The 25,257-nt window shown below is 42.2% G+C and overlaps 1 protein-coding gene across 2 annotated transcripts in view; it reads right to left on the reverse strand.

The window, feature by feature from the left end:
* Nucleotides 1–25,257, reverse strand: part of LOC106087382 (T-box transcription factor TBX2-A) — a 289,298-nt gene that overhangs the window by 8,847 nt on the left and 255,194 nt on the right. The window contains exons 1-2 of one of the 2 annotated variants that reach the window (XM_013252407.2): nt 5,395–5,763; nt 2,100–2,262 (exon numbers count right to left, since the gene is read on the reverse strand). In XM_013252407.2, the coding sequence (XP_013107861.1) occupies nt 2,100–2,262; nt 5,395–5,485 (254 nt within the window). In that variant the 5' untranslated portion in view covers nt 5,486–5,763. Of the gene's footprint in view, nt 1–2,099; nt 2,263–5,394; nt 5,764–25,257 lie in introns of those variants that run through there. The other variant, XM_059360346.1, reaches the window with a different exon arrangement.

The raw sequence follows: 25,257 nt of genomic DNA on the forward strand, positions 1-25,257 counted from the left end.
AGCACAGTTGTTAAGAGACATAACAGAAGACCGCTTGCAAAATTTCAGCCAAATTGGACAAAAATTGAGGCTTCCAGGGGCTCAAGAAGTGATATCGGGTAACGGTTTATATGGGAGCTATATTAGGTTCTAGACCGATTTAGACCGTACTCTGCAGAATTGTTTAAAGTAATAAAAGAACACTACCTGCAAAATTTCAGCCAAATCGGACAAAAATTGCGGCTTCCAGGAGCTCAAGAAGTCAAATCTGGAGATCAGTTTATATGGGCGCTATATCAGGTTATAGACCGATTCGAATCGTACCCGGCACAGTTGTTGGTAGTCGTAACAGAACACTACGTACAAAATTTTAGCCAAATCCGATAAATATTGAGGGTTCCAGGGGCTCAAGAAGTCAAATCGGGAGATCCGTTTATATGGGAGTTATATCAGGTTACATACCGATTTGGATCGTACTTAGCACAGTTGTTAAGAGTCATAACAGAACACTACCTGCAAAATTTCAGCCAAATCGGACAAAAAGTGCGGCTTCCAGGGGCTCAAGAAGTCAAATCGGGAGATCGGTTTATATGGAAGCTATATCAGGTTATGTACCGATTTAGACCTTACTCTGCAGAGTTATTGAAAGTCATAACAGAACACTACCTGCAAAATTTCAGCCAAATCGGACAAAAAGTGCGGCTTCCAGGGGTTCAAGATGTCAAATCGGGAGATCGGTTTATATGGGAGCTATATCGAAATCTGAACCGACATGGCCCATTTGCAATCCCCAGCGACCTACATCAATAAGAAGTATCTGTGCAAAATTTCAAGTGGCTAGCTTTACGCATTCGACCGCTATCGTGATTTTGGCAGACGGACGGACATGGCTAGATCGAATCAGAATGTCGAGACGATCCAGAATATATATACTTTATGGGGTCCCAGATCAATATTTCTAGGTGTTACAAACGGAATGACTAGATTTATATACCCCCATCCTATGGTGGTGGGTATAATAAAACAGCTGATAGGCAAATGTTTCCAACCAAAAACAAAAACCATAAATCGATAACATAACCGATTTTCTTGTGAGAGACATAAACTGGCCTATAAGCGTTAAATGTTTTGCCCTTAACTAGGAATCGTGCAAAACAGCAGTCTTTTGGGATATTGAAAAGAAAAACAGCTGATTACTTCATCTGAAGCAAATGTTTGCAAGAAAAAAAGAAAATCGATAGATCGATAACATAACCGAGACCGAAGAAAGTACCGCTAAATCTATCGATTTTGTTGTGAGAAACAAAAACTGACCTATAAGCGTTAGATGTGTGGCCTTTAACTAGGTATTATGCAAAACAGCAGGTCTTCGTCCAGAGATGGGACACAAAACAGCTGATGCCAATAAAAGAAACGAGTGATTGAAAGAGAAAAACAAAACAAGATAAATCGATAACGATAAGGCGTGATCGAAAGGAAAAACCCGGGAGAAGTCTTCCATGACTGCAACAGCAGCAGCAGCAGCCTCAATATTTTCAATGGTTTGGTCAGCATTTTAAGCCTGACTTACACTTTCTTGAAAAGAAAATACCCTCTCCCCCAGCCTAGGCCAGTTTCAAATGAAGACGGTACAGGTGTTTGCTTCGAAATCACATCTCATAAATATTTTCGCTGTTAGGCCATAATAAGAGTTGAAAGTTTGTCTGATGTTCTTGCCAGATTATGAAAACTGGCTTAATAGACGGCTTTACAAAATTGGATATCATTGTCTCAAAGTTGTATTCTCTATACAGGATATGTCTTTAAGATACCCTTTATGAAGGAATACCTGTTTAACCATACAATAGTTTAGGATCATTCATTTCATTTTCCGATTGTTTGATGAACAATTTGATTTGCTTTCTCTCAAAATATTTAAAGAGGATTTCAAATTGAGTTCACTGTTTGAACTGGTGCTGCAGTTGGGTTTGTTTGCTCAAATACTTGAGTTTTAGGCGCCAGGCTTTATTTGATTTCTTTTCATACTTTGTTTGGTTCAATATTTGCTTAGGACCATGCCGATTTTCCTATTCTATTCATTAAGGAATCTCAATTGAGTCTTGGGGTTACATGAAACCTACCTTCCACTTTTGGTGATAATCATTTCGGTGCCGATTTTGTGAAATTGTTGCCACAAATCATTATTTTCCAATTTAGCCTCAACATTGCCTGGCAAAGTGGGCCGTGGCGGAGCAGCCATTAGATGATGTGGCATAGGTATGGGCATCATGGGCGGAAAGGGATCTGTAAGAAAAAAAGAGGACAAATATTAGAAAAAATAATAATAAGGATTTTATTTTAAAACAAGTAAAAGGGTGCAAAGTTCGGCCGAGCGGTATCTTGGGTAATCACCACCATGGATTCCGTTAAAAATGTATCCTTATATAGCTGAAACTGTATTTGAATTATTTTGGTCTCCAGAAGTCATATCGGTATTTAGGGGGACCTATATCACCATATTGACCGATTTGGTTATATTGACCGATTTGGCACTAATGTTGTTAGTCATAAGATAGGTTTATGGGCCAAATTTCAGCCAAATGAGATAAGAATTGCGCCCTCTAGAGGCTCAAGAATTCTAATCGGGAGATTGGTTTATATGGCAGCTATATCAAGATGTGGACTAATTTAGATTATACTTAACACAGTTGTTAAAAGTCATACCAAAATACCTCACGCAAAATTTCATCCAAATCGGATAAGAATTGCGCCCTCTAGAGGCTCGAGACGTCTAATCGGGAGATCGGTTTATATGGCAGCTATATCAGGATATAGACTGATATAGACCATAGTTTAAACAATTGTTGGAAGCCATAACAAAACCCCTCACGCAAAAATTTAATTAAATCGGATAAGAATTGCGCCCTCTAGAAGCTCATCCCAAAGCGACATGTGCAAAATTTAAACCCAATTCGATAACAATTACGCCCTCTAGAGGCTCAAAAATCTAATCGGGAGATCGTTAATATGGCAGCTATATCAGGATATGGACTGATTTAAACTGTAATTAACACAGTTGTTGAAAGTCATAACAAAACCCCTCACGAAAAATGTCAGTCAAATCGGATAAGAATTGCGCCCTCTAGAAGCTCAAGAAGTCTAATAGGGAGATCGGTGTATAGGGCGGCTATATTAGGTTATAACCTGATTTGGACCATTTGGACATTTGGAGTAGTTGGAAGTCATACCAAATCGACATGTGCCAAATTTCAACCAAATTGGATAACAATTGCGCCCTCTAGAAGCTCAAAAAATCTAATCGGGAGATCGGTTTGTATGACGGCTATATTAAGTTATAGACAGCTTTGGACCATTCTTGGCACAGTAGTTGGAAATCATCCTAAAGCGACATGTGCAAAATTTCAGCCAAATCGGATTAAAATTGCGCCCTCTAGAAGCTCAAGAAGTCTAATCGGGAGATCGGTGTATATGACATCTATATTAGGTTATAAACAGATTTGGACCATACTTGGCGCAGTTGTTGGAAGTCGTGCCAAAACAAAATGTGCAAAATTTCAGCCAAATCGGGTTACAATTGCGCCCTATAGAGGCGCAAAAATCTAATCGCGAGATCGGTTTATATGGCAGCTGTATCAGGATATGGGCTTACAACCGAACAATGCTTGCAAATTATTGAATTTTATTATCAAAATTTTATGGACGAAGCTTATTTTTGGCTCAATGGGTACGTAAATAAACAGAATTTTCGATTTTGGAGTGAAGATCATCCAGATGCATTGCAAGAGTTACCAATGCATCTAGAAAAAGTCACAGTTTGGTGCGGTTTATGGGCTGGTGGCATCATTGGATCGCACTTCTTCAAAGATGAAGCGAATCGCTATCGTTAGATGATATCAAATTTCTTTTTTGTCCAAAATACAGGGGGTTGACTTGCATGACATGTGCTTTCAACAAGACGGTGCCACATGCCACACAGCACCAAACGCGTAAGCATGGACTTATACTACCGTCCTATCAATTCAAATAAAGGTTTCAGGCATTTTTCTGAATAGATGGAAGCATGTTATTCTTTTGGGGCTTATCGGACTGATGATGAAGCTTTGGTAAGCTAAGAAATCACGATCTCCGAAGCTTGCCTAATGCATTTAAGCACACCACATACTATGCCACAACTTAAAACAAGTTAAAGTGTGCTAAGTTCGGCCGGGCCGAATCTAATATACCCTCCACCATGGATCGCATTTGTCAAGTTCTTTGAATGACTTTTTATACCCACTACCATAGGATGGAGGGGGGTATACTAATCTAGTCATTCCGTTTGTAACACCTCGAAATATTGGTCGAGGACCCCATAAAGTATATATATTCTTGATCGTCTCGACATTCTGATTCGAACTAGTCATGTCTGTCCGTCCGTCCGTCTGTCGAAAACACGATTGCGGTCGAACGCGTAGAGCTAGCCGCTTGAAATTGTACACTGATACTTTATATAGATGTAGGTCGTTGGGGATTGCAAATGGACCATATGTGTTAAGATTTGGATATAGCCCCCATATAAACCCATCTCCCGATTTGACTTCTTGAGCCCCTGGAAGCCGCTGTCCGATTTGGCTGAAATTTTGAACAAAGTGTTATGTTATGATTTCCAACAATGTACCAAGAACGATTCAAATCGGTCCATAACCGATATAGTTGTCATATAAACCGATCTGGGGTCTTGACTTCTTCAGCCTCTAGAGGGCGCAATTCTTGCATGAGGTGTTTTGTTATGATTTTCAACAACTGTGTTCAGTGCGGTTTAAATCGGTCAATAACCTGATATAGCTGTTATATAAACCGATCTGGGGTCTTGATTTCTTCAGCCTCTAGAGGGCGCAGTTCCTATCAGATTTGGCGGAAATTTTGCATGAGGTGTTTGTTATGACTTCCAACAACTGTGTCAAATATGGTTTAAATTGGTCCATAACCTGATATAGCTGCCATATAAACCGATCTGGGGTCTTAATTTCTTGAGCCTCTAGAGGTCGCAAATATTATCCGATTTGGCTGAAATTTTCTACAACGACTTCTCTCATTACCTTCAACATACGTGTCAATTATGGACTGAATAGGTCTATAGCCTTATACAGCTCCCATATAAACCGATCTACCTATTTTACTTCTCGAGCCCCTAAAGGGCACAATTGTGTGCTCTTTCCGCCACAAAATTTCAGACGTAAAACCAATAATTTTTGAAATTATATAAAAGTTTTAATAAACATTATTTTCTAAAAGCCTTTCTTTGTTATATTTCAATTTTACTATTTGTTTCAAAGCCTATTAAAAACTTTGAAACTCCAAAAAAAAGTTTGCCGTCGGTATTATTTTCCCCCATAAAAATATCCACCATAAGATTGTTTTGTAATAAATACTTACCCGGTATACGCTGCATAATTTGTTGTCGATAAATTTCTTGGGCAATTTGTTGCTGCATGCGATATTCCATTAAATCGTGCACGTTAAACATTTTCTTCAAATATTTATTAATTTCCTTCTATAGGTATGAAATTTTTTTCTAATTACTAACAAAATCAATTTGTTTTTTCGCTTTGGGTTTTTTTGCTTCAGTTAATTTCATGTATCAAACACTTTATGGTGTGCGTTTTTGAATTTTTTTTAGCTGATTAATTAAAACACATAATAAATGTTTAATTTCTTTTTTAGAACTTGATTATTATGATGTTTTTTTTTTGTTTCTTAAGAACACAGAGAAAATAACACTCCTTTTAACGATCTCAATCACTCAACGGCTCTCAACAAACTGATCAGTTTTTAATAAACAGAACTCTTAACTATGGTTTCATCGAATCCAGATTTAAAATGTCTCACTCTCCCTCTCTCTCTCTCTCTCTCTCGCTGTGGGCAACCATTGTTTTCAAAAACTCTCTTTTTGGGAGAAATATTATGTGTATATACTTTATCTCTTTCTATCTTAAGCGAAAACCTGTTTAACAACCTATTTGCCTTTGTTGAGTATGTGACCCTTACACTCTTTTGTTTTGCTTGTTAGGCTCTGTTAATGCTGCCTTCTGATTGGTCCATTCAGTGTTGATCACCATTACTCTCAATGGATGAGTGTGTCAAAGAGAGCAGTGTTGGTTAAGAATGCTGTTGTGGAGATTACCTTATGGGTGTGCATGGGTGTGTGTTTTAAGAGGGCCTGTGTTGCTGTGCTATTGGGAAAACTCCATTTTTCGTAGCTTCAGTTCATTGTTAAGTGTAATTGTTAGCGCTTAGCATTAATGAATTTTCTCACTCTCATTGTGGTAAATGCTGCAATGATGATTATGCTCTTGCCTTAAAATGAAGTGCCAAATAAGTGTATGTTGGTGTGTGTGTGTGGATGTGTGCAAGTGATACTTTGTTAGTAGCTCCTCCCAGTGTTAGAATGCCCACTTTGAATTTAAAAACGATTACCTTATAGAGTGATGATGTTGTTGCTTCTGCCTCGGCCACTGGTGGATGGCTGGCTGGCTGCCTATGACTATGCATGTGTGTTGAGAAGCTTCCCAGCTTTTGTGTAATTAAAAAGTGCGATTTTCTTCAACATTTTCAGCATGCATTCATTGATTCCCTTTGGTGGTGGTGGGGATGTTGTTGATGTTTGGCTTTGAGATTTTTCTTGTTGTCTTTGGCTTTGCGCTTGTGTTAAAAGTAATTAGGATGCTGTACGTTTTCGGTTTCATGACGGCGAGGAACATCTGCGCTTGCGTGGCGGCCGTCTGTTGTTTGCTATGTACGAATATAAAGTTGGTCTATCTAATCATTTGTTTTTTTTTTGTTGATTTTTATGAGGTTTTATGTAGGTATTTGGATTTTGTAATCATTTTTTTTTGTTTCCTCTGTGTTTTGGGCCAGTGTTATCTTTGAGGCTGCACAAATACTGGGTATATACGTGGATATTTTGTTTGTATGTATGCATGTTATGTGAGTATTTGAATTATGCTTAGCATCTGTTTTGTTTGGTGTTTCATTTGGCCTCCTCGCACTAAAGCAAAAAAATAATTGCTTTGAGTGTGGAAAGGTGGATGTTGATGTGAAATGTTAAGCCCCCTCTTTGACAAAGGGCGTAGGACAAATGGTGATTTAGCCCGGGAAAAATCTAAGGATCTCCGATATAAAAGATTCTTTTAGTTCATTATTGCAGTCTTGTTAAACTTTTCTATAGAGAAGTGTCGCTATACAGTATGAGATTCCGAGTTGGCTATAAACAGCAGGAGCCTTGCGGGTTCCAGTCTAGGACATTACTCGCTATATCAACGCGCGGTCGGCGTAGGATGTGACCCAAACAAGTCCATTTTCTCTTCCGGATTTCTCTTTGTTTTTATTTGTAATTCTTCATTTGAAATACGGTTTGGCCAGAAAATTCAAAGTATTTGTCGTAGGCAGCGATTTATGAAAATTTTAACTTTACGGGTGGTTGGTTGTGTTAAGCTCCAAGTAGTACAACCATATATTAAAATAGATTTCACACTACTGCTGAAGATTCTGACTTTTGTATTATGTGAGATGTCACTGCATCTCCAAACTTTGTTGAGTGTAAGAAAGGCGCTTCTAGCCTTGTTGATACAAGACGCGGATGTCTGCCTCTGATTCTCCGTCCTTTGTTATTTTGCTGCCAAGATAGGAGAAGTTGTCAATGTCATCAATGATATGGGCGTTTATAGTGAGAGGTGTCAGATTTGACGTTCATGATCCGATTTGGATCATAATCGAAGAATTGCGTCCTTCAGGGGCTCAGGAAGTAAAAAAAAGAGAGATCAGACCAACACGTATGTTGAAGGTCATGGGAGAAGCCGTTGAACAAAATTTCAGCCAAATCGGATACGAATTGCGCCCTCTAGAGGCTCAAGAAGTCAAGACCCCAGATCGGTTTATATGACAGGTATATCAGGTTATTCACAGACTTGAACCATACTTAACACATTTGTTGGAAGTCGGATTAAAATACCTTATGCTAAAATTCAGCCAAATCGAATAATAACTTCGCCCTCTAGAGGCTCACGAAGTCAAGACCCCAGATCGGTTTAAATGACAGCTATATCAGGTTATTCACCGACTTGAACCATACTTAGCACATTTGTTAGAAGTCGGATTAAAACACCTTACGCTAAATTTCAGCAAAATCGGATACGAATTGCGCCTTCTAGAGGCTCAAGAAGTCAAGACCTAAGATCGGTTTATATGACAGCTATATCGGGTTATTCACAGACTTGAACCATACTTAACACATTTGTTGGAAGTCGGACTAAAACACCTTATGCTAAATATCAGCCAAATCGGATAATAATTACACCCTCTAGAGTCTCAAGAAGTCAAGACCCCAGATCGATTTATATGACAGCTATATCAGGTTATTCACCGACTTGAACCATACTTAGCACATTTGTTGGAAGTCGGATTAAAACACCTTATACTAAATTTCAGCCAAATCGGATAATAATTACGCCCTCTAGAGGCTAAAGAAGTCAAGACCCCAGATCGGTTTATATGACAGCTATATCAGATTATTCACCGACTGGAACCATACTTAGCACATTTGTTGGAAGTCGGATTAAAACACCTTATGCTAAATTTCAGCCAAATCGGATAATAATTACGCCCTCTAGAGGCTAAAGAAGTCAAGACCCCAGATCGGTTTATATGACAGCTATATCAGATTATTCACCGACTTGAACCATACTTAGCACATTTGTTGGAAGACGGATTAAAACACCTTATGCTAAATTTCAGCCAAATCGGATAATAATTACGCCCTCTAGAGGCTAAAGAAGTCAAGACCCCAGATCGGTTTATATGACAGCTATATCAGATTATTCACCGACTTGAACCATACTTAGCACATTTGTTGGAAGACGGATTAAAACACCTTATGCTAAATTTCAGCCAAATCGGATACGAATTGCGCCCTCTAGAGGCTCAAGAAGTCAAGAACCCAGATCGGTTTATATATCAGGTCATGGACCGATTTAAACCATATTTGGCACATTTGTTGGAAGTCATAACAAAACACGTCATACAAAATCGGATACTAATTGCGCCCTCTGGTGGCTCAAGAAGTCAAGATTCAAGATCGGTTTATATGGCAGCTATACCAGGTTATGGACCGATTGGAACCATGCTTAGCACAGTTGTTGAAAGCCATAACGAAACACGTCATGCGAAATTTCAGCTAAATCGGATACGAATTTCGCCCTCTAGAGGCTCACGAAGTCAAGACCCCAGATCGGTTTATATGGCAGCTATATATCAAAACATGGACCGATACGGCCCTTTTACAATCCCAACCGACCTACACTAATAACAAAAATTTTTCAAAATTTCTAGCGGCTAGCTTTACTACTTCGAAAGTTGGGGTGCTTTGACAGACAGACGGACGGACGGAAATGGCTTGACGATCTATAAAATATATAAACGTTACGGGGTCTTAGATGAATATTTCGATAAGTTACAAACATAATGACGAACTTGGTATACCCCCATCCTATGGTGGAGGGTATAAAAATAGCGTCTGTGACCGGATGCAACCCTGCTTCACTCCTTTGTCGACTCTCTTTTCCCTTGAAATGAACTGAAACTTTAGCATACGTATACAACTCCCTAATTAGTGTCACATTTTTTTTTCAGGTATCCCCTTATTCATCAGCATCAGTTTCACATTGAACTTTGCGAAATTGTGTCAAAAGCACGCTTTAAGTCGATGAATAAATGGTATGGGTGTGTATTAAGTTCTGCAGACTATTCAATGATTATGCGCAGGGAGTAAATGTGGTCGGCACAAGAATGTCCTGGCCGAAAATCTGCCTGTTCATTCCTCAAAATACTATCTGGTTCAGGCGAAATACGTTGCAGAAGAAGACTTGGCATTACTTCATTTATTGCGTTTAGCAAAGTAAGACCCCTTCAGTTCTTACACTGGCTGAGGTCACCTTTCTTTAAGCCCGGCACCACACAGACTGGAAGATTGTGGTGTTTATTGCTGTCACGAGAAGCTTAGCTGCTAGCTTCCGGGCGCGTCCACAGGTTGCGGATAGTGGAATGCTCCATACGGAGTAGCTGCAACGGCAGTCGCAGAATTGGCCACCGAGATCTTATGATTTACACCTTGCGACTTCTTCCTTGGGGGCCACGTGGAAGATAAGGTGTACGCCAGCAGCCCAGCATCGATTAAAGACCCCAAAGTCAGAATTCATGAGGCTATCGGGGACATAGGGCATTCACTTTAGGATTTGGTTATGTATCCAAACTACGGCCCCTAATGCCTTTTTACTTGTTTCTGTAAATATAGTTGAAGACGATTTCAAAAATTCCCTTGGAAAAATTCATTTCCACGTCATTGGTCTCTCTCAAAGCAATGGTGGCTGTTTATCTTGCCGGCTGTACCATTCATTCTGTATTCTTTCCCATTTTTTGTTTTTTGGAGGTTGCAACATTTCATTGCTGTTGTTATCAACAACAGCCTATGTGATGAACAAACATCTACGAGAGTGTGTATCGCATGTATGTAACCAATGTAGGCACGTCTGAATTTAGGCATACATTCTTTGAATTTTATGTACGCAGGTGTAACATAAATTAAGGCTGATAATGTTCATCACTATTGGTAATGGCATGGCTTTTGATGTTCTTTCCTTAGCGTAAGAGTATGTAGAACATTACTGTCAAATATTGACATTATTGTATGATGTTGGCATGTGTTTGGGGTTAGGCGGAAGGTTCAACCATTTGATAGTGATTAGATGCGTTTTATGTTTGTCAATATGGGGGTTGGATGTGAGAACAGTATGACACCCAGCGATAAGTGTGGTCTCATGCATGTACATCGAAATATTTGTAGCTGATAGAAATGATTGAAAAATACTTACAAAACATCGCTTTGCAGTAGCATAGTTTGTTTGTGACACTTTTACATATAACAAGAATGACTTATTTCAGCTAGTAATGCTAGGTTAGGTAAACGAAGCAGTTCGTTAGAGATAGACTTGAACAATGTCTAGTCTGATATTCTAATATCCTAGAAGCGAAAAACCAATCGGATAGGAATTGCGCCCTCTAGATGCTCAAGAAGTCAAGTCCTCAGATCTGTTTATATGACAGCTATATCAGGTAATTGTCCGATTTAAACCATACTTGGCACAGTTGTTGGATATCATAGCAAAACACGACGTGCAAAATTTCATTCCAATCGGATAAGAATTGCGCACCCTAGAGGCTCAAGAAGTCAAGACCCACGATCGGTTTATATGGCAGCTATATCAGGTTATGGACCGATTTGAACCATACTTAGCACAGTTGTTGGATATCATAACGAAACACGTCGTGCAAAATTTCATTCCAATCGGATAAGAATTGTGCACTCTAGAGGCTCAAGAAGTCAAGATCCCAGATCGGTTTATAAGACAGCTATATCAAAACATGGACAGATTTGGACATGGACAAAATTTCAGTCAAATCCGACGAGATTTGCGCCCTCTAGAGGCTCAAGAAGTCAAGACCCAAGATTGGTTTATATGACAGCTATATCAAAACATGGACCGATTTGAACCATACTTAGCGCAGTTGTTGGAAGTGATACCGAAACACCACGTGCAAAATTTCAGTCAAATCGGACGAGAATTGCGCCCTCTAGAGGGCCAAGAAGTCAAGACCCAAGATCGGTTTATATAGCAGCTATATCAAAACATGAACCGATTTGGCCCATTTACAATCCCAACCGACCTACACTAATAAAACGTATTAGTGCAAAATTTCAAGCGGGTAGCTTTACTCCTTCGAAAGTTTGCGTGCTTTCGATAGACAGACGGACGGACGGACGGACATGGCTAGATCGATTTAAAATGACATGACAATCAAGAATATATATACTTAATGGGGTCTTAAATGCATATTTCGAGGTATTACAAACAGAATGACGAAATTAGTATACCCACATCCTATAGTGGAGGGTATAAAAAGAATGACTTATTCATGCTTGTAATGCTAGGTTAGGTAAAAGAATTTGACAATTTGCAGTCTGATATTCTAATATCCTAGTGGCGACAAATCAAAAGCTCTGCTGGGCTTGGAACCTATGACCGTCTAACTAGAAAGTTAGGTCTTCCCGGTAGCCGAGTTGGTAGCGTGCTCGGATTGGAGGCTACAGATATAGTTAGTTGTAAAAAGTTTGTTGCATGGGTGTAGGGGACGGTGAAGTAAAACAAATGTAACCCAATGCCGCGCTGACCAACTTTAGAAGCCTTCCAACGAGAGTCTCGAAATTTTTCGCACGATCTCGCTCGGCTCAAAACATTCCACATTTTAAAGAAATATATCTACCCGTTGTAACAAGACATATTTTTTACTGGTGCGACGCCGATACTCTTCAACAATGCGAACTGGTTCTCGAATTTTACGAAGAATCTTTCTCTCAAACACTCCAAGCACTGCATCGTCTGCTTTCACAAGTACCCATGCCTCGGAACATTTAACAACACGGGTTATATCGGTGTCGTGTATAGTGTAACCTTCGTCTGTCGGGAGATGGCCTTGTTTCTGGATTACGTTAGGTTAAAGTGGCAGTCTGCCATCAGACTCACTGAGACGTTTTCATCCACACCACAGGAAAAGGAGAAGGAAGATAACTTCCAGGTCCTACCGTTGAACCTCCAACCGCTTTAAAAAGCCCAACAACTTGCGAATGTTCACATCCGCTAAATCAGACAAGTTTTCAAAGAAATGAGAATCTAAAGTGGAACTTCTTCTGACTGCCAGTGCGGGACACATGCACAGCAGATGTTTTATAGTCTCTTCTTTCTCGACGTCCTCGCAGCTTCAGCAAAAGTCGTTACTGGCAACCTTCAGAAGTATATCTCCCCTAACCGCAATAGGCTCAGCATATGCAACCACATTTACGCTTTATTCTTTCAGTGGAAGAGGGGGACAACTTTTCACATATCAATGAAAGCTGTCCGATTCAAGTTTTTTAAGATTCGTGATAAGGGACCTCCTTTTTAACACCGAGTCAAAATGGCGTGCCAGAGGGCTACACCTCTTTGGAAAGAAGTTTTTGGGATCTGTAGATCTTAAAAGATGGGTCAGCAGAGGAACAAGAAGGTGTTCTCCTCTACTCTGTAATATGGCCATTAACAATATTATTTTCTCTGAAAGAGGCTGCCGTAGCGCAGAGTTTAACATATTCGTCTCTGTCGCTGAATGCCTGGGTTCGAATCCTGGCGAGAACATCCGAACATATTTTCAGTTATCCCCACCTAATGCTGGCGAAATTTGTGCAATACTATGCCATGGGCGCCCCGGTAGCCGAGTTGGTAGCGTGCTTGTATTACCAGTGCAGGGGTCGTGGGTTCGATTCCCGGCAGAAGCCTTGGCCTGTCGCTACTGTGGTATCACAATGGACTTAAAATTGTCTAAGTGAGTCTGAAAAGCATTGCCACTCTTACCTAACCTAACCTATGCCATGTAAAAACTTCTACCCAAAGAGATGTCGCACTACCGCACGCCGTTCGGACTCGGCTATAAATAGCCGAGTCCTTATCATTGAGTTTAAAGTTTGAATCGAACAACACTCAGTGATACGCGAGAAGTTTGCCCCAGTTTTTTAGTGGAATGTTCGTGGGCAAATTTGCATCCCACGGTTATATACGACATTCTGATACAAGCGGACAATATCTCCCTAAGCTAAAGAGCCAGTCTGTCGGACACAGACTGTAATTAAACCGGTGATATATCATCAGAAGTCGAAACTATTCACCGACCAAAAGATTTGCGACTCAAACCCAATGTCCCCAACATCCTCCGCATATAAGTTGCCATTTCCTTTGGTGCCATGTTGCCCGTTGGAGAGTTTCTCGGGAATTATGTGTCAGCGAGTAGTTCTAGTGTTTTGCTCATTAGACATAGTTCATGAATCCTCTGACTTCTGAATATACCCCATCGTAATAGGTCGAGAGGACAGACCTAGTCTAGTCCTCCAGGCAGGAGGATTCGTTCTGAGCCTTTCTCAGCTCGCTTTCGTACTTTCTTAGCTCAGCCTTATAGACATCCCAATCGTGTGGTGCCCTTGTGGCTTTTGGCCCTGTTGCAGAGTTTTCTACAGTCCTTTCTTAGATCAACCAGTTCTGGGGTCCACCATGGCGGCCGCTGTTTGCCCCTTGGCTTGGCACTAGAACATGCTGCCGCAAGCGAATCATTCACGGCCTTCGTGTTCCGCTTGAACATTATGTCTATATCGTAGTTTCCACTTGCGACTATAACTTGATAGCTCGAATAGCATAACGATTCCTATCCATTATTCTTTGTTTGCATAAAAACAGATACCGCGCAAGAAACTCGACAAATACAATCCATGGTGGAGGGAATAAAGATTCGGACCGGCCAAACTTAGCACGCTCTTACTTGTTTCAAGGTTGGCTACTACTGAATCTTCAGTGCTTAGCGATGGGTGAAGAAATACAGGCTTTGTGTCTCCCATTTCCCCTACCTTTGAGTAGTTTAAATCCCGGAATTCTTAGTTCACTAACCATTCCTCCACACACCCATGGTTCCTGGATAAGAACCACGTCAAATCCCCCTGCTATTAGGATGATCTTTAGTGCCGCCGAAGCGGACCATAGTCAAGATTCAGAACTTCCACCAATGTTGTGTTTGCCTCGTCCTCTAATTCCACCAGGAGTTCATACTCACAAGATTCGTTAGATCTTGTCATGATGAGCTTCCGTACGCATCCAGGGGCAGGTGAGAAAGCTCTGGAACCACTCTTCCTCAGGACACTGGACACTTGCGGTGCGGATGATTCGTCCATTGATGCTTCACTAGCCGCTGCTGTCGAAGTACCTTTTGAGTTCGATGCTTTCCCGCTGGCACACACCTTGACCCCTGTCCTACCGGATGACCCACCCACACAGGGCTTGTCGGGTCCCGTTTCGACGCCTTCACCTCCTGTCTCGATTGTGGCAGGGGGATTTTTAGTCCCCTGCAATCTGCCAGACCTTAGAGATGTGGTCGATAGTTCCTCATGCAAGTGTTATGCAACAACTGCTGATTCGTCTCCTGATTCGCCAGCCCCACCGCTTCTATAGAACTTCAGTTTGACTTGTTGAAGCCGTAGGATACAACTCCTTCAGACTTGTTGAGGTCTGCGAGACAACCGGAATTTGGTACGAATACTGCATGTCACCGGTCACCATCAGCCTCATCCAATCTACCAATCTTCCAGTCGTTGGTTGAAAGATTGGGAGGCCACCGTAACGCAGAGGTTAGCATGTCCGCCTATGACTTCGAAAGCTTGGGTTCGAATCCTGGCGAGACCAGGTTTGGTTAAAAGATTGGGATTTAGGTTGAAAGATTGGGATTACATTCTCTTAGACTTCCAAGAATCGATTCAGGATCTGAGGGAATCCTTGGTATCCAAGCATGCGCTATTGGTCGAGAAGGAATATCTTCCTTCTTGACTAAATCTAGTGCTGCACCTGGTCAGATCTCACCAATCTTTTTTTTTTAGCGCACAACGATACATTTCAATCGAGCGTTGATCCCCGAAGTTAATTAGTCTGTATCGGCCGCGATACCAGACTGCATCGTCACAAACTAAAGGAGACCCAGGAAATTTCGCAAGGACATCGGAGTATACTTATGAGAGCCCATTGACTATCCCACAGCAATTATTTCTAGGTATGTAGCCCAGTTTTTCTCCCTTGATGAAAACTGCCATCACCAAACTGTGCCTTCGAAGATAGTTATCCTCTTCGGGAAAGGAAACCAGCCCAAGGAAAAACTCTTGATGATCGTGGAGATTCGCAATATTGGGAAAGAGGTCCGCAGGCTTTTTAACAGAGCACGTCGTAAAAAAGCGGAAGTTTATTGGGATGTGTATTACACAAGGCTCAAGGAATACAATAAGACTACCAGAGCGGCAAAACGTGATTCCTGGCGAACTGCTCAAATACATCCGGCGAACTGCTCAAATACGTTGTCTCTGCTCTTACATGGGAGTGAGAGCAGAGACAACGAAGAACATGTTGAGGCTTTTGATAAAAACCCTTTTTCCACGGGATACGAAGGGATTCACGGAAACACCTGAATCTTGGAATAATGACGTTGATCGAAGGTTCATAATTACGGTATTTATAGTGAAGGAATCCTTGAGGAGTTTCAAACCATTTAAGTCACCTGGACCTGATGGAACAATTCCGGCGATACTACAAAAGGAGCCCGACAATCGGGCGCCTCATCTGGCCGTTTTTCTCACAGTGTGCCTAGGACTTGCATATACTCCGAAAGCCTGGCAGGAGCCAAGGGTGTTACTTATACCCAAGCCCGGCAAGGCCTACAGACCCATAAGCTTTACGTCCTTTCTACTCAAAACCATGGTGCGTATTGTGGACACCATGATAAAGAGTAGGACATCCGGCGAACTGCTCAAATACAAACAGCATGCCTATGTCAAGGGAGGTCGGTGGAGACTGAAGAAGAATCCTTCGATGGAGAAGAATTCTTCGATGCCAAAACGTACACACTGGCGGTATGCATGGTTATCGAGGGGGCTTTTACCAATGTGCGGACCGACACACTGATCCAATACTTAGACCAGTACCGGGTTAACCTGGTCCTTAGAGACTGCATAAACCATATGCTAAGGTACAGGTGGAAAAATTGTGTGTCCCATGACATAAATATAAGGCAGAAAGTGGCACAGGGCACGACACAGGGGGCATTTTATCGCCATTGCTATGAGTGACCACCATAAATGACCTATTACGAATGCTGACTGAGGAGGGATTTGAACCCGCAGACGATGTTATAATACTTCTAAGGGGTAAGTATACGAACGAGCTATGCAGAAGGGCCGAAAGGGTTTTGCATATGGCATAAGACTGGGCTAGACCCAGAGGTCTCAATGTTAACCTAGAGAATACTGAAATATGCCTGTTCACGAGGAAGACGAAGGTGGGCCAATTTAACGCACCACGTTTGCTCAATAAGATGATTTCGATATCTGACAAGGTCAAAAACTTAAGAGTGGTCTTGGACAGGAAACTGAATTGGAAATGTCACATTCAGGAGCGTACTGAGAAGGCTCACAGATGTTGGGCTCTATATAGACAGGCCGTAGGCTCGAAATGGGGTCCTGAATCCAAGGATAGTCCACTGGCTCTACAGCAGCGTGATTAAACGAATATTTACTTACGCCTCAGTAGTTTGGTGGACTGCTATGGGGAAAATGTGCAACATAAGGACCATACAACAGATTCAGAGAACATGTTGTCTTGGCATAGGCGGAGCGTTGAGGACAACGCCCACTAGGGCACTGGAGGTCATTCGACCCATTGACATACAGATTGAGTGAGAGGCGGCCACTGCGGCTATGAGACTTAAGGCGATGGGAGATTGAATTGACGATGGGAGCTGCTCATACCATCGCGGTATAATCGAGGCGACAATAGGAAACTTGGAAGAAAGGGAATAGGTTTCCGTTCGGATACCTGAGATGAACCTTGAAGCCGAGTGCGCGGCACTGCTGCCATCGGCACAGTCTTGAAATGACGGAATCCTAGCATTGCCATCTGAAAGATCATGTTACACGGATGGATCAAAGCTAGAGGACAGAGTGGGCCTGGGGTGTACATTGAGAACCCAGGGACTGAGATCTGTTTTAGACTGCCTGACCATAATACGGTCCTGCAGGCGGAGATCCGGGCGATCACAGAATGCGTGAAGCGGTGTGATGCTAACGCGAGGACGTCGAATGTGAACATCTTTACGGACAGTAAACTGGCCATAAGGGCAATAACAACCAGAACGGTAAGGTCACGAACAGTCTTGCAGTGTAAGGAGGAGATTAACGCTTTCTCTAAGGATGGCAAAATCTGCATCGTTTGGGTGCCTGGCCATAACGGAATAAGGGGAAATGAAAGGGCAGACGATTTGGCGGTGAAGGCCAGAGGTCTGCCGTCAATAAACTTGGTTAACCCGAAGCCTTTCGGATCGACGCATTCCGAGTTAAGGGAGTGGGCGATGAATGCGCATGCAACATTGTTTGCGAAACGGTTGGTAGGACGGCGAAAATCCTATGGGGGATCCAGATCTTGAGAAGACGAGGCTATTACTGAAAGAAAGCAAGAAGGAGGTCAGTATAGCTATTGGTATCATAACGGGGACACATAGGACTACGAGCTCACTTATGTAAAATCGGTGCGGTAAGTGTTAGCATGTGCGGGGAAATGATGAGACGTTGGAGCATTTTCTTTGTCATTGCCCGGCTTTCGCGTCTAACAGATAGCGGCACTTAGGTGGAGACACAATACCAGACATGAACCAACTTAGGGGAGTGGTATTGACAATAATTAAGGATTTTGTAAGTAGCATGGAATTCCTAACTTCGATTTTCTTTTTAGAGGTTACTTTACAGTTTTTAGAAAGCATGTGTCGGATTAATAACTGCACCCTCTTTTCAACCTAACCTTATCTAAAATTTTTAATGCATATTATCACTAGAGATCATAGATCTCTTATATACAGATAAACCATAGTTACTTAAAATTTGTAGTGCCCATCACCATCATAGTTTTATAGAACTCTTATATATATGAGATTTATTTCTCCATAGAAGTTGTCATTGAGAATGTAGAAAAACAAGTAAAAGCGTGATAAGTTCGGCCGGGCCGAATCTTATATACCCTCCACCATGGATCGCATTTGTCGAGTTCTTTTCCCGGCATCTCTTCTTAAGCAAAAAAAAGGATATAAGAAAAGATTTGCTCTGCTATTAGAGCGATATCAAGATATGGTCCGGTTTGGACCACAATTAAATTATATGTTGGAGACCTGTGTAAAATGTCATCCAATTCGAATAAGATTTGCGCCCTTTTGGGGCTCAAGAAGTAAAATAGAGAGATCGATTTATATGGGAGATGTATCGGGCTATAGACCGATTCAGACCATAACAAACACGTATGTTGATGGTCATGAGAGAATCCGTCGTACAAAATTTCAGGCAAATCGGATAATAATTGCGACCTCTAGAGGCTCAAGAAGTCAAGATCCCAGATCGGTTTATATGGCAGCTATATCAGGTTATGAACCGACTTGTACTTTATTTGACATAGTTGTTGAAAGTAACAATAAAAAACGTCTTGCGATATTTCAGCCAAATCGGATAGAAATTGAGCCCTCTAGAAGCTCAAGAAGTCAAGTCCCCAGATCTGTTTATATGACAGCTATATCAGGTTATGAACCGATTTGAACCATACTTGGCACAGTTGTTGGATATCGTAACAAAACACGTCGTGCAAAATTTCATTCCAATCGGATAAGAATTGCGCACTCTAGAGGCTCAAGAAGTCAAGACCCAAGATCGGTTTATATGGCAGCTATATCAGGTTATGAACCTTTTTGAACCATACTTGGCACAGTTGTTGGATATCGTAACAAAACACGTCGTGCGAAATTTCATTCCAATCGGATAAGAATTGCGCACTCTAGAGGCTCAAGAAGTCAAGACCCAAGATCGGTTTATATGGCAGCTATATCAGGTTATGAACCTTTTTGAACCATACTTGGCACAGTTGTTGGATATCACAACAAAACACGTCGTGCGAAATTTCATTTCAATCGGATAAGAATTGCGCACTCTACAGGCTCAAGAAGTCAAGACCCAAGATCGGTTTAAATGGCAGCTACATCAGGATATAAACCGATTTGAACCATACTTGGCACAGTTGTTGGATATCATAACAAAACACGTCGTGCAAAATTTCATCCCAATCGGATAAGAATTGCGCACTCTAGAGGCTCAAGAAGTCAAGACCCAAGATCGGTTTATATGGCAGCTATATCAAAACATGGACCGATATGACCCATTTACAATACCAACCGACCTACACTAATAAGAAGTATTTGTGCAAAATTTCAAGCGGCTAGCTTTACTCCTTCGGAAGTTAGCGTGCTTTCGACAGACAGACGGACGGACGGACGGATGGACGGACGGATGGACGGACGGATGGACGGACGGATGGACGGACGGACGGACGGACAGACGGACGGACATGGCTAGATCGACATAAAATTTCACGACGATCAAGAATATATATACTTTATGGGGTCTCAGACGAATATTTCGAGTAGTTACAATCAGAGGGTATAAAAACTAATTAAAAACAAGACTCACTTGTGTAAAAGCAATCTCATAGTCTAATAAGAAATCCAAATTAAAGCTGACACCATACATCAACTCAGATTTGCAAATGCTGTTGAATGTGTGCTTTCCGCACCAGTGAGAATGTGGCGTGCTTTCAATTAAAGGCTCCACTTGTTGATGTTATGGAGCATGCCATTGAAATTTTGTATGCAACTTTTGTTGTGAAAATGAATTTTTTGTCCAAACTCCTTGGGCATGAATTTTTCTCTTGTCGAACTCGTCGAGACATTTCAATGGCGACAAATAAAAAAACTGTAATTCATCCATTTATATTTGAGGTTTTGGACGTCCATACGAATTTGTAACGCTACACGCCTGCGTGAAGACGTCTAAATTTCAATGATGACTGTTGTCTTTTTGATTTGATAACCTTGAACTTGTCGAACAAATTAAGGATATACCATATGTAACGCCACATTAAGTATGAAGTCTGGCCAGGGTAATAAAACGGATTTTATGTCTACCAAATAAATACGGCACTTTATGGGTATCCTAGCGTTACAGCTCAAACGAATTTCGAATCTTCAAAATTCAGGTGTACAAAAAAACCAACGACTAGTCATTTCGATATGTGGACAAAGATTGCCATATCAGTTGCTTTGGGGGAGGATTGACATTGCTTAGTGCCATTGCCCATTGCTATGAGTCGACTGGGGAGTGACTAGACCAAAAAGGTACCACCCATTGACAAACAACACATAAAGGACATGCGGCAGGCGACAACATTTATCAGCGATTACACCAAGATGGCAAAAGATGGATAGCCCTTGAGGCTGTACTCAATGCAAGCCATATGTTTATGCTACTGTCGATTAGTTCAACTTCTCCCATAGCATCATAGATATCTTATGGTGGATATGTTTAGAAGCATGTCTTCATAATTTGATGTTAGGCGGTTGCTCTTTCGAGTAATGGATCTTAAGTGTACGGCACTTAACGGTGATGACTAGACCGAAAGAAAGTTGTCGCCAATTGCATGCAGTGGCACTTTGACTGAAGCTTGACTGTAACAAGTCATCAATACATTTACGGACACTAAGTTGGCCATTTGACTTATAGCAATCGAAAAGGTAAGGTCTTGGAGAGTTAGAAGGAGATTTACGCTTTCCCTGAAGATGCCAGCATCAGTATCGTTAGGGTTCCGGGCCGTAGAACGTAAAAGAGTCAGGGGGAACGAGGGGACAGACGACTTAGTTATAAGAACCTGAGAGTTGCCATTGGTAAATTTGTTAGGTTAGGTTGAAAAGAGAATGCAGATATTAATCCGTCCCATGCCACTATGTACATACACCTAAGCCAGTATTCGGCTTGTTGTGCGTTCTAAATACTAAAAAAAGTAATCTCGAAAAAGAAAATCTAAGTTAGGAATTCCATGCTACTTACAAAATCCTAAATTGTTTTCAATACCACTCCCCTAAGTTGGTTCATGTTTGATATTGTGTCTCTACCGAAGTACCGGTATCTGTTGGACGCCAAAGCCGGGCATTGAGAAAGGAAATGCTCCAACATCTCATAATCTTCCCCGCATGCCCTACACATGCTATCACCGATTTTACATAAGTGGGCTCGTAGTGCTATGTGTCCCGTTATGATACCAATAGCTATACTGACCTTCTTCTTGCTTCCTTTCAGTAATAACCTCGTCTAACGATCTGGATCCCCCATAGGATTTCGCCGTCCTACCGACCGTTTCGCTGTTCCACAATATTGCATGCGCATTCGTCACCCACTCCCTTAACTCGGACTGCGTCGAACCGAAAGGCTTCGGGTTAACCAAGTTTATTGACGACAGTTCTATGGCCTTCACCGCAAAATCGTCTGCCCTTTCAATCCCCCTTACTCCGTTATGGCCCGGCACCCAAACGATGCGGATTTTGCCATCCTTAGAGAAAGCGTTAATCTCCTTCTTACACTGCAAGACTGTTTGTGATCTCACCGTCCTGGTTGTTATTGTCCTTATGGCCAGTTTACTGTCCGTAAAGATGTTCACACTCGACGTCCGGCGTTAGCACCACACCACTTCATGAATTCCGTGATCGCCCGGATCTCCGCCTGCAGGACCGTATTATGGTCATGCAATCTAAAACAGATCTCAGTCCCTGGGTTCTCAATGTAAACCCCTAGGCCCACTCTGGCCTCTAGCTTTGATCTATCATTGTAATATGATCTTTCAGATGGCAATTCTAGGGTTCCGCCAATCCAAGACTGTGCCGATGGCAGCAGTGTCTCGCACTCGACTTCAAGGTTCATCTCAGGTATCCGATCGGAATCCTCTTCCCTTCCTTCCAGGTTTCCTATTGTCGCCTCGATTATACCGCGATGGTATGAGCTTCTCCCATCATCAATCCATTCTCCCATCGCCTTAAATCTCATAGCCGCAGTGGCTACCTCACACTTAATCTGTATGTCAAAGGGTCGGATATCTAGAATAGTGTCCAGTGCCCTAGTGGGTGTGGTCCTCATCGCTCCGCCTATGCCAACAAGTTCTCTGAATCTGTTGTATGGTCCTTATGTTGCACTTTTTCTCCATAGCAGTCCACTAAACAACTGAGGCGTTAATAAGTATTGCTCTAATCACGCTCCTGTAGAGCCAGTCGACTATCCTCGGATTCAGGACCCCATTTCGAGCCTACGGCCCGTCTACAATGAGCCCAACATCTGTGAGCCTTCTCAGTACGCTACTGAATGTGACACTTCCAATTCAGTTTCCTGGCCAAGATTACACCTAAGTATTTGATCTTGTCAGATATCCAAACCTGTGGCGTGCCTTGTTCCCCTGTGGCGTGCCTTGTGCCACTCTCTCCCTTATATTTATGCCATGGGGCACACAATTTATCCACCTGTTCCTTAGCATATGGTTTATCCAGTCTCTAAGGGCCGAGTCTACCCGGTACTGGTCTAAGGATTGGATCAGAGTGTCGGTCCGCACATTGAATGCCCCCTTGATGTCAATGCATACCGCCAGTGTGTACGTTTTGGCATCGAAGGATTCTTCTATTTTATGCACAACCTCGTGCAGGGCAGTCTCCACCGACCTTCCCTTGACATAGGCATGATGTTTGTATTTGAGCAGTTCGTTGGATGTCATACCCTTCATCATGGTGTCCACAATACGTTCCATGGTTTTGAGTAGAGGGGATATAAGGCTTAAGGCGGTAGGCCTTTGGTGTCGCATAACTTGCCTTGCCGGTCTTCGGAGTATATGCAAGTCCAGGGCACGCTGTGAAAATTTTGGCCAGACGAGGCGCCAGATAGTCTGCCTCTTTCTGCAGTAACGCCGGAAATATTCCATCAGGTCCGGGTGACTTAAATGGTTTGAAGCTCCTCAAGGATGCCTTCACCATAAATTCCGTTATTATAAACCTTCGATCAACGTCATTATTCCAAGATTCCGGTGTCTCCGTGAGTCCCTTCGTATCCTGCGGAAAATGGGTTTTCAGCAAAAGCCTCAACATGTTCTCCGTTTTCTCTGCTGTCACTCCCATGTCGTCCATCGAGCATCACAGTCAGTATTCACCTCACGCGTTTTTGCAGCGAACAATGTGGCTCAGATTTCTTGCCGCGAAATATGAGGCAAGTTCGTTGAGGTAGACGTTCAACCTATCGCAGATGTCCTCAATTGGTCGGGGCCTAATGTCATGACCGTACAATCGTCCGCATATGATTCGATCTCTATGCCGTTTGGAGGGGGTGGAATGGAAGATAGCGAGAGGTTAAACAGGGCCGGAGATATCACCCCACCTTGGGGAATACCCTGTTTCACTGTACGGTGCTTCGATTTCTTATCCCTAAATTCCACAAATGACTGGCGACCACACAGATAATTCGCGTCCCAGCGTTTCAGGCTGGACGGACGTGTTGGCGATTGCATTCGATAGGTCCAGTGCCACGAGGACCGTCCCACCACATGGTCTGGGCTGATTGAATCCACGGCAAATGTGTGCGGTGATGGCATGCAAAGCAGTTGTTTTGCTATGCAGTGATGTGCTATGCAGTGATGTGTATGTGAGAGAAGGGAGATCGGTCTGTATGACTCCTCCAAACTCGGGTCCCTTGCAGGCTTCAGTAACGGCATCACTCTGTTCATTTTCCAGACATCGGGAACTATAAGAGTTTTCAAAGACAAGTTGAGGACAGTAGTCAGGTACTCAACTCCAGGTAAATCCAGATTCTTCAACATCGATGTAGAGATTCCGTAGGAGCCCAACGTGATGGCTGTCCATAAATTGACGGTTGAACAACCTGGTGCATCTCTTCGGATCAGTCACGGTAACGTCACCAAAAGTTCGAGAGTGACTTAACAGTAGACTTCATTCAGCTTGCCTAAGTTACCTTGCTCCAAGTGTTCCAGCCATAAATTCCGCTTATGATCGTTGAGTACCCTGTTTATTTTCAGATTCAGTCAAGTCCCAGGGGTTCCGCCCACCCCAAAAACCGACCCCAAACGGACATATAGGCTGATCGGGACAATATGGGATTCAAATAAAAGGTATTTAAGAGTAGAATAGGAAACTTATATAAACATTTGGTTATAGCTGCCATATAAACCGATCTCTTGATTTAATGTTTTGGGTCCATTAAAGGTGCATTTGATGTCGGATGTCGCCGAAGTTTGGGTCAGTGAGTTGCGTTAGGCTCTTTAACAACTTTCTGCAATTTGGCCCAAATCGGTCCTGATTTGGATATAGCTGCTATATAGACCGATCCCTCGATTTAAGGCCTTGGACCCATAAAAGGCGTATTTAATGCCTGATGTCGCCAAAATTTGGGACAGTGAGTTATGTTAGGCCACTCGACATCTTTCTGCAATATGGCACAGATCGGTTAAGATTTGGATATAGCTGCCATATAGACCGATCTGGCGATTTATGATCTTAGGCCCATAACAGCTACATTTATTATCCGATTTTGCTGAAATTTGGAGCAGATTGGTCCTGATTTAGACCGATCTCTCGATTAAAGATTTTGGACCCATTAAAGGCGCATTTATTGTCTGATGTCGCCGAAATTTGGGACATTGAGTTAAGTTAGGTCCCTCGATATCTTTT

Source organism: Stomoxys calcitrans, chromosome 1 (assembly GCF_963082655.1).
Source record: "Stomoxys calcitrans chromosome 1, idStoCalc2.1, whole genome shotgun sequence".
Classification (NCBI taxonomy): Eukaryota; Metazoa; Arthropoda; class Insecta; order Diptera; family Muscidae; genus Stomoxys; species Stomoxys calcitrans.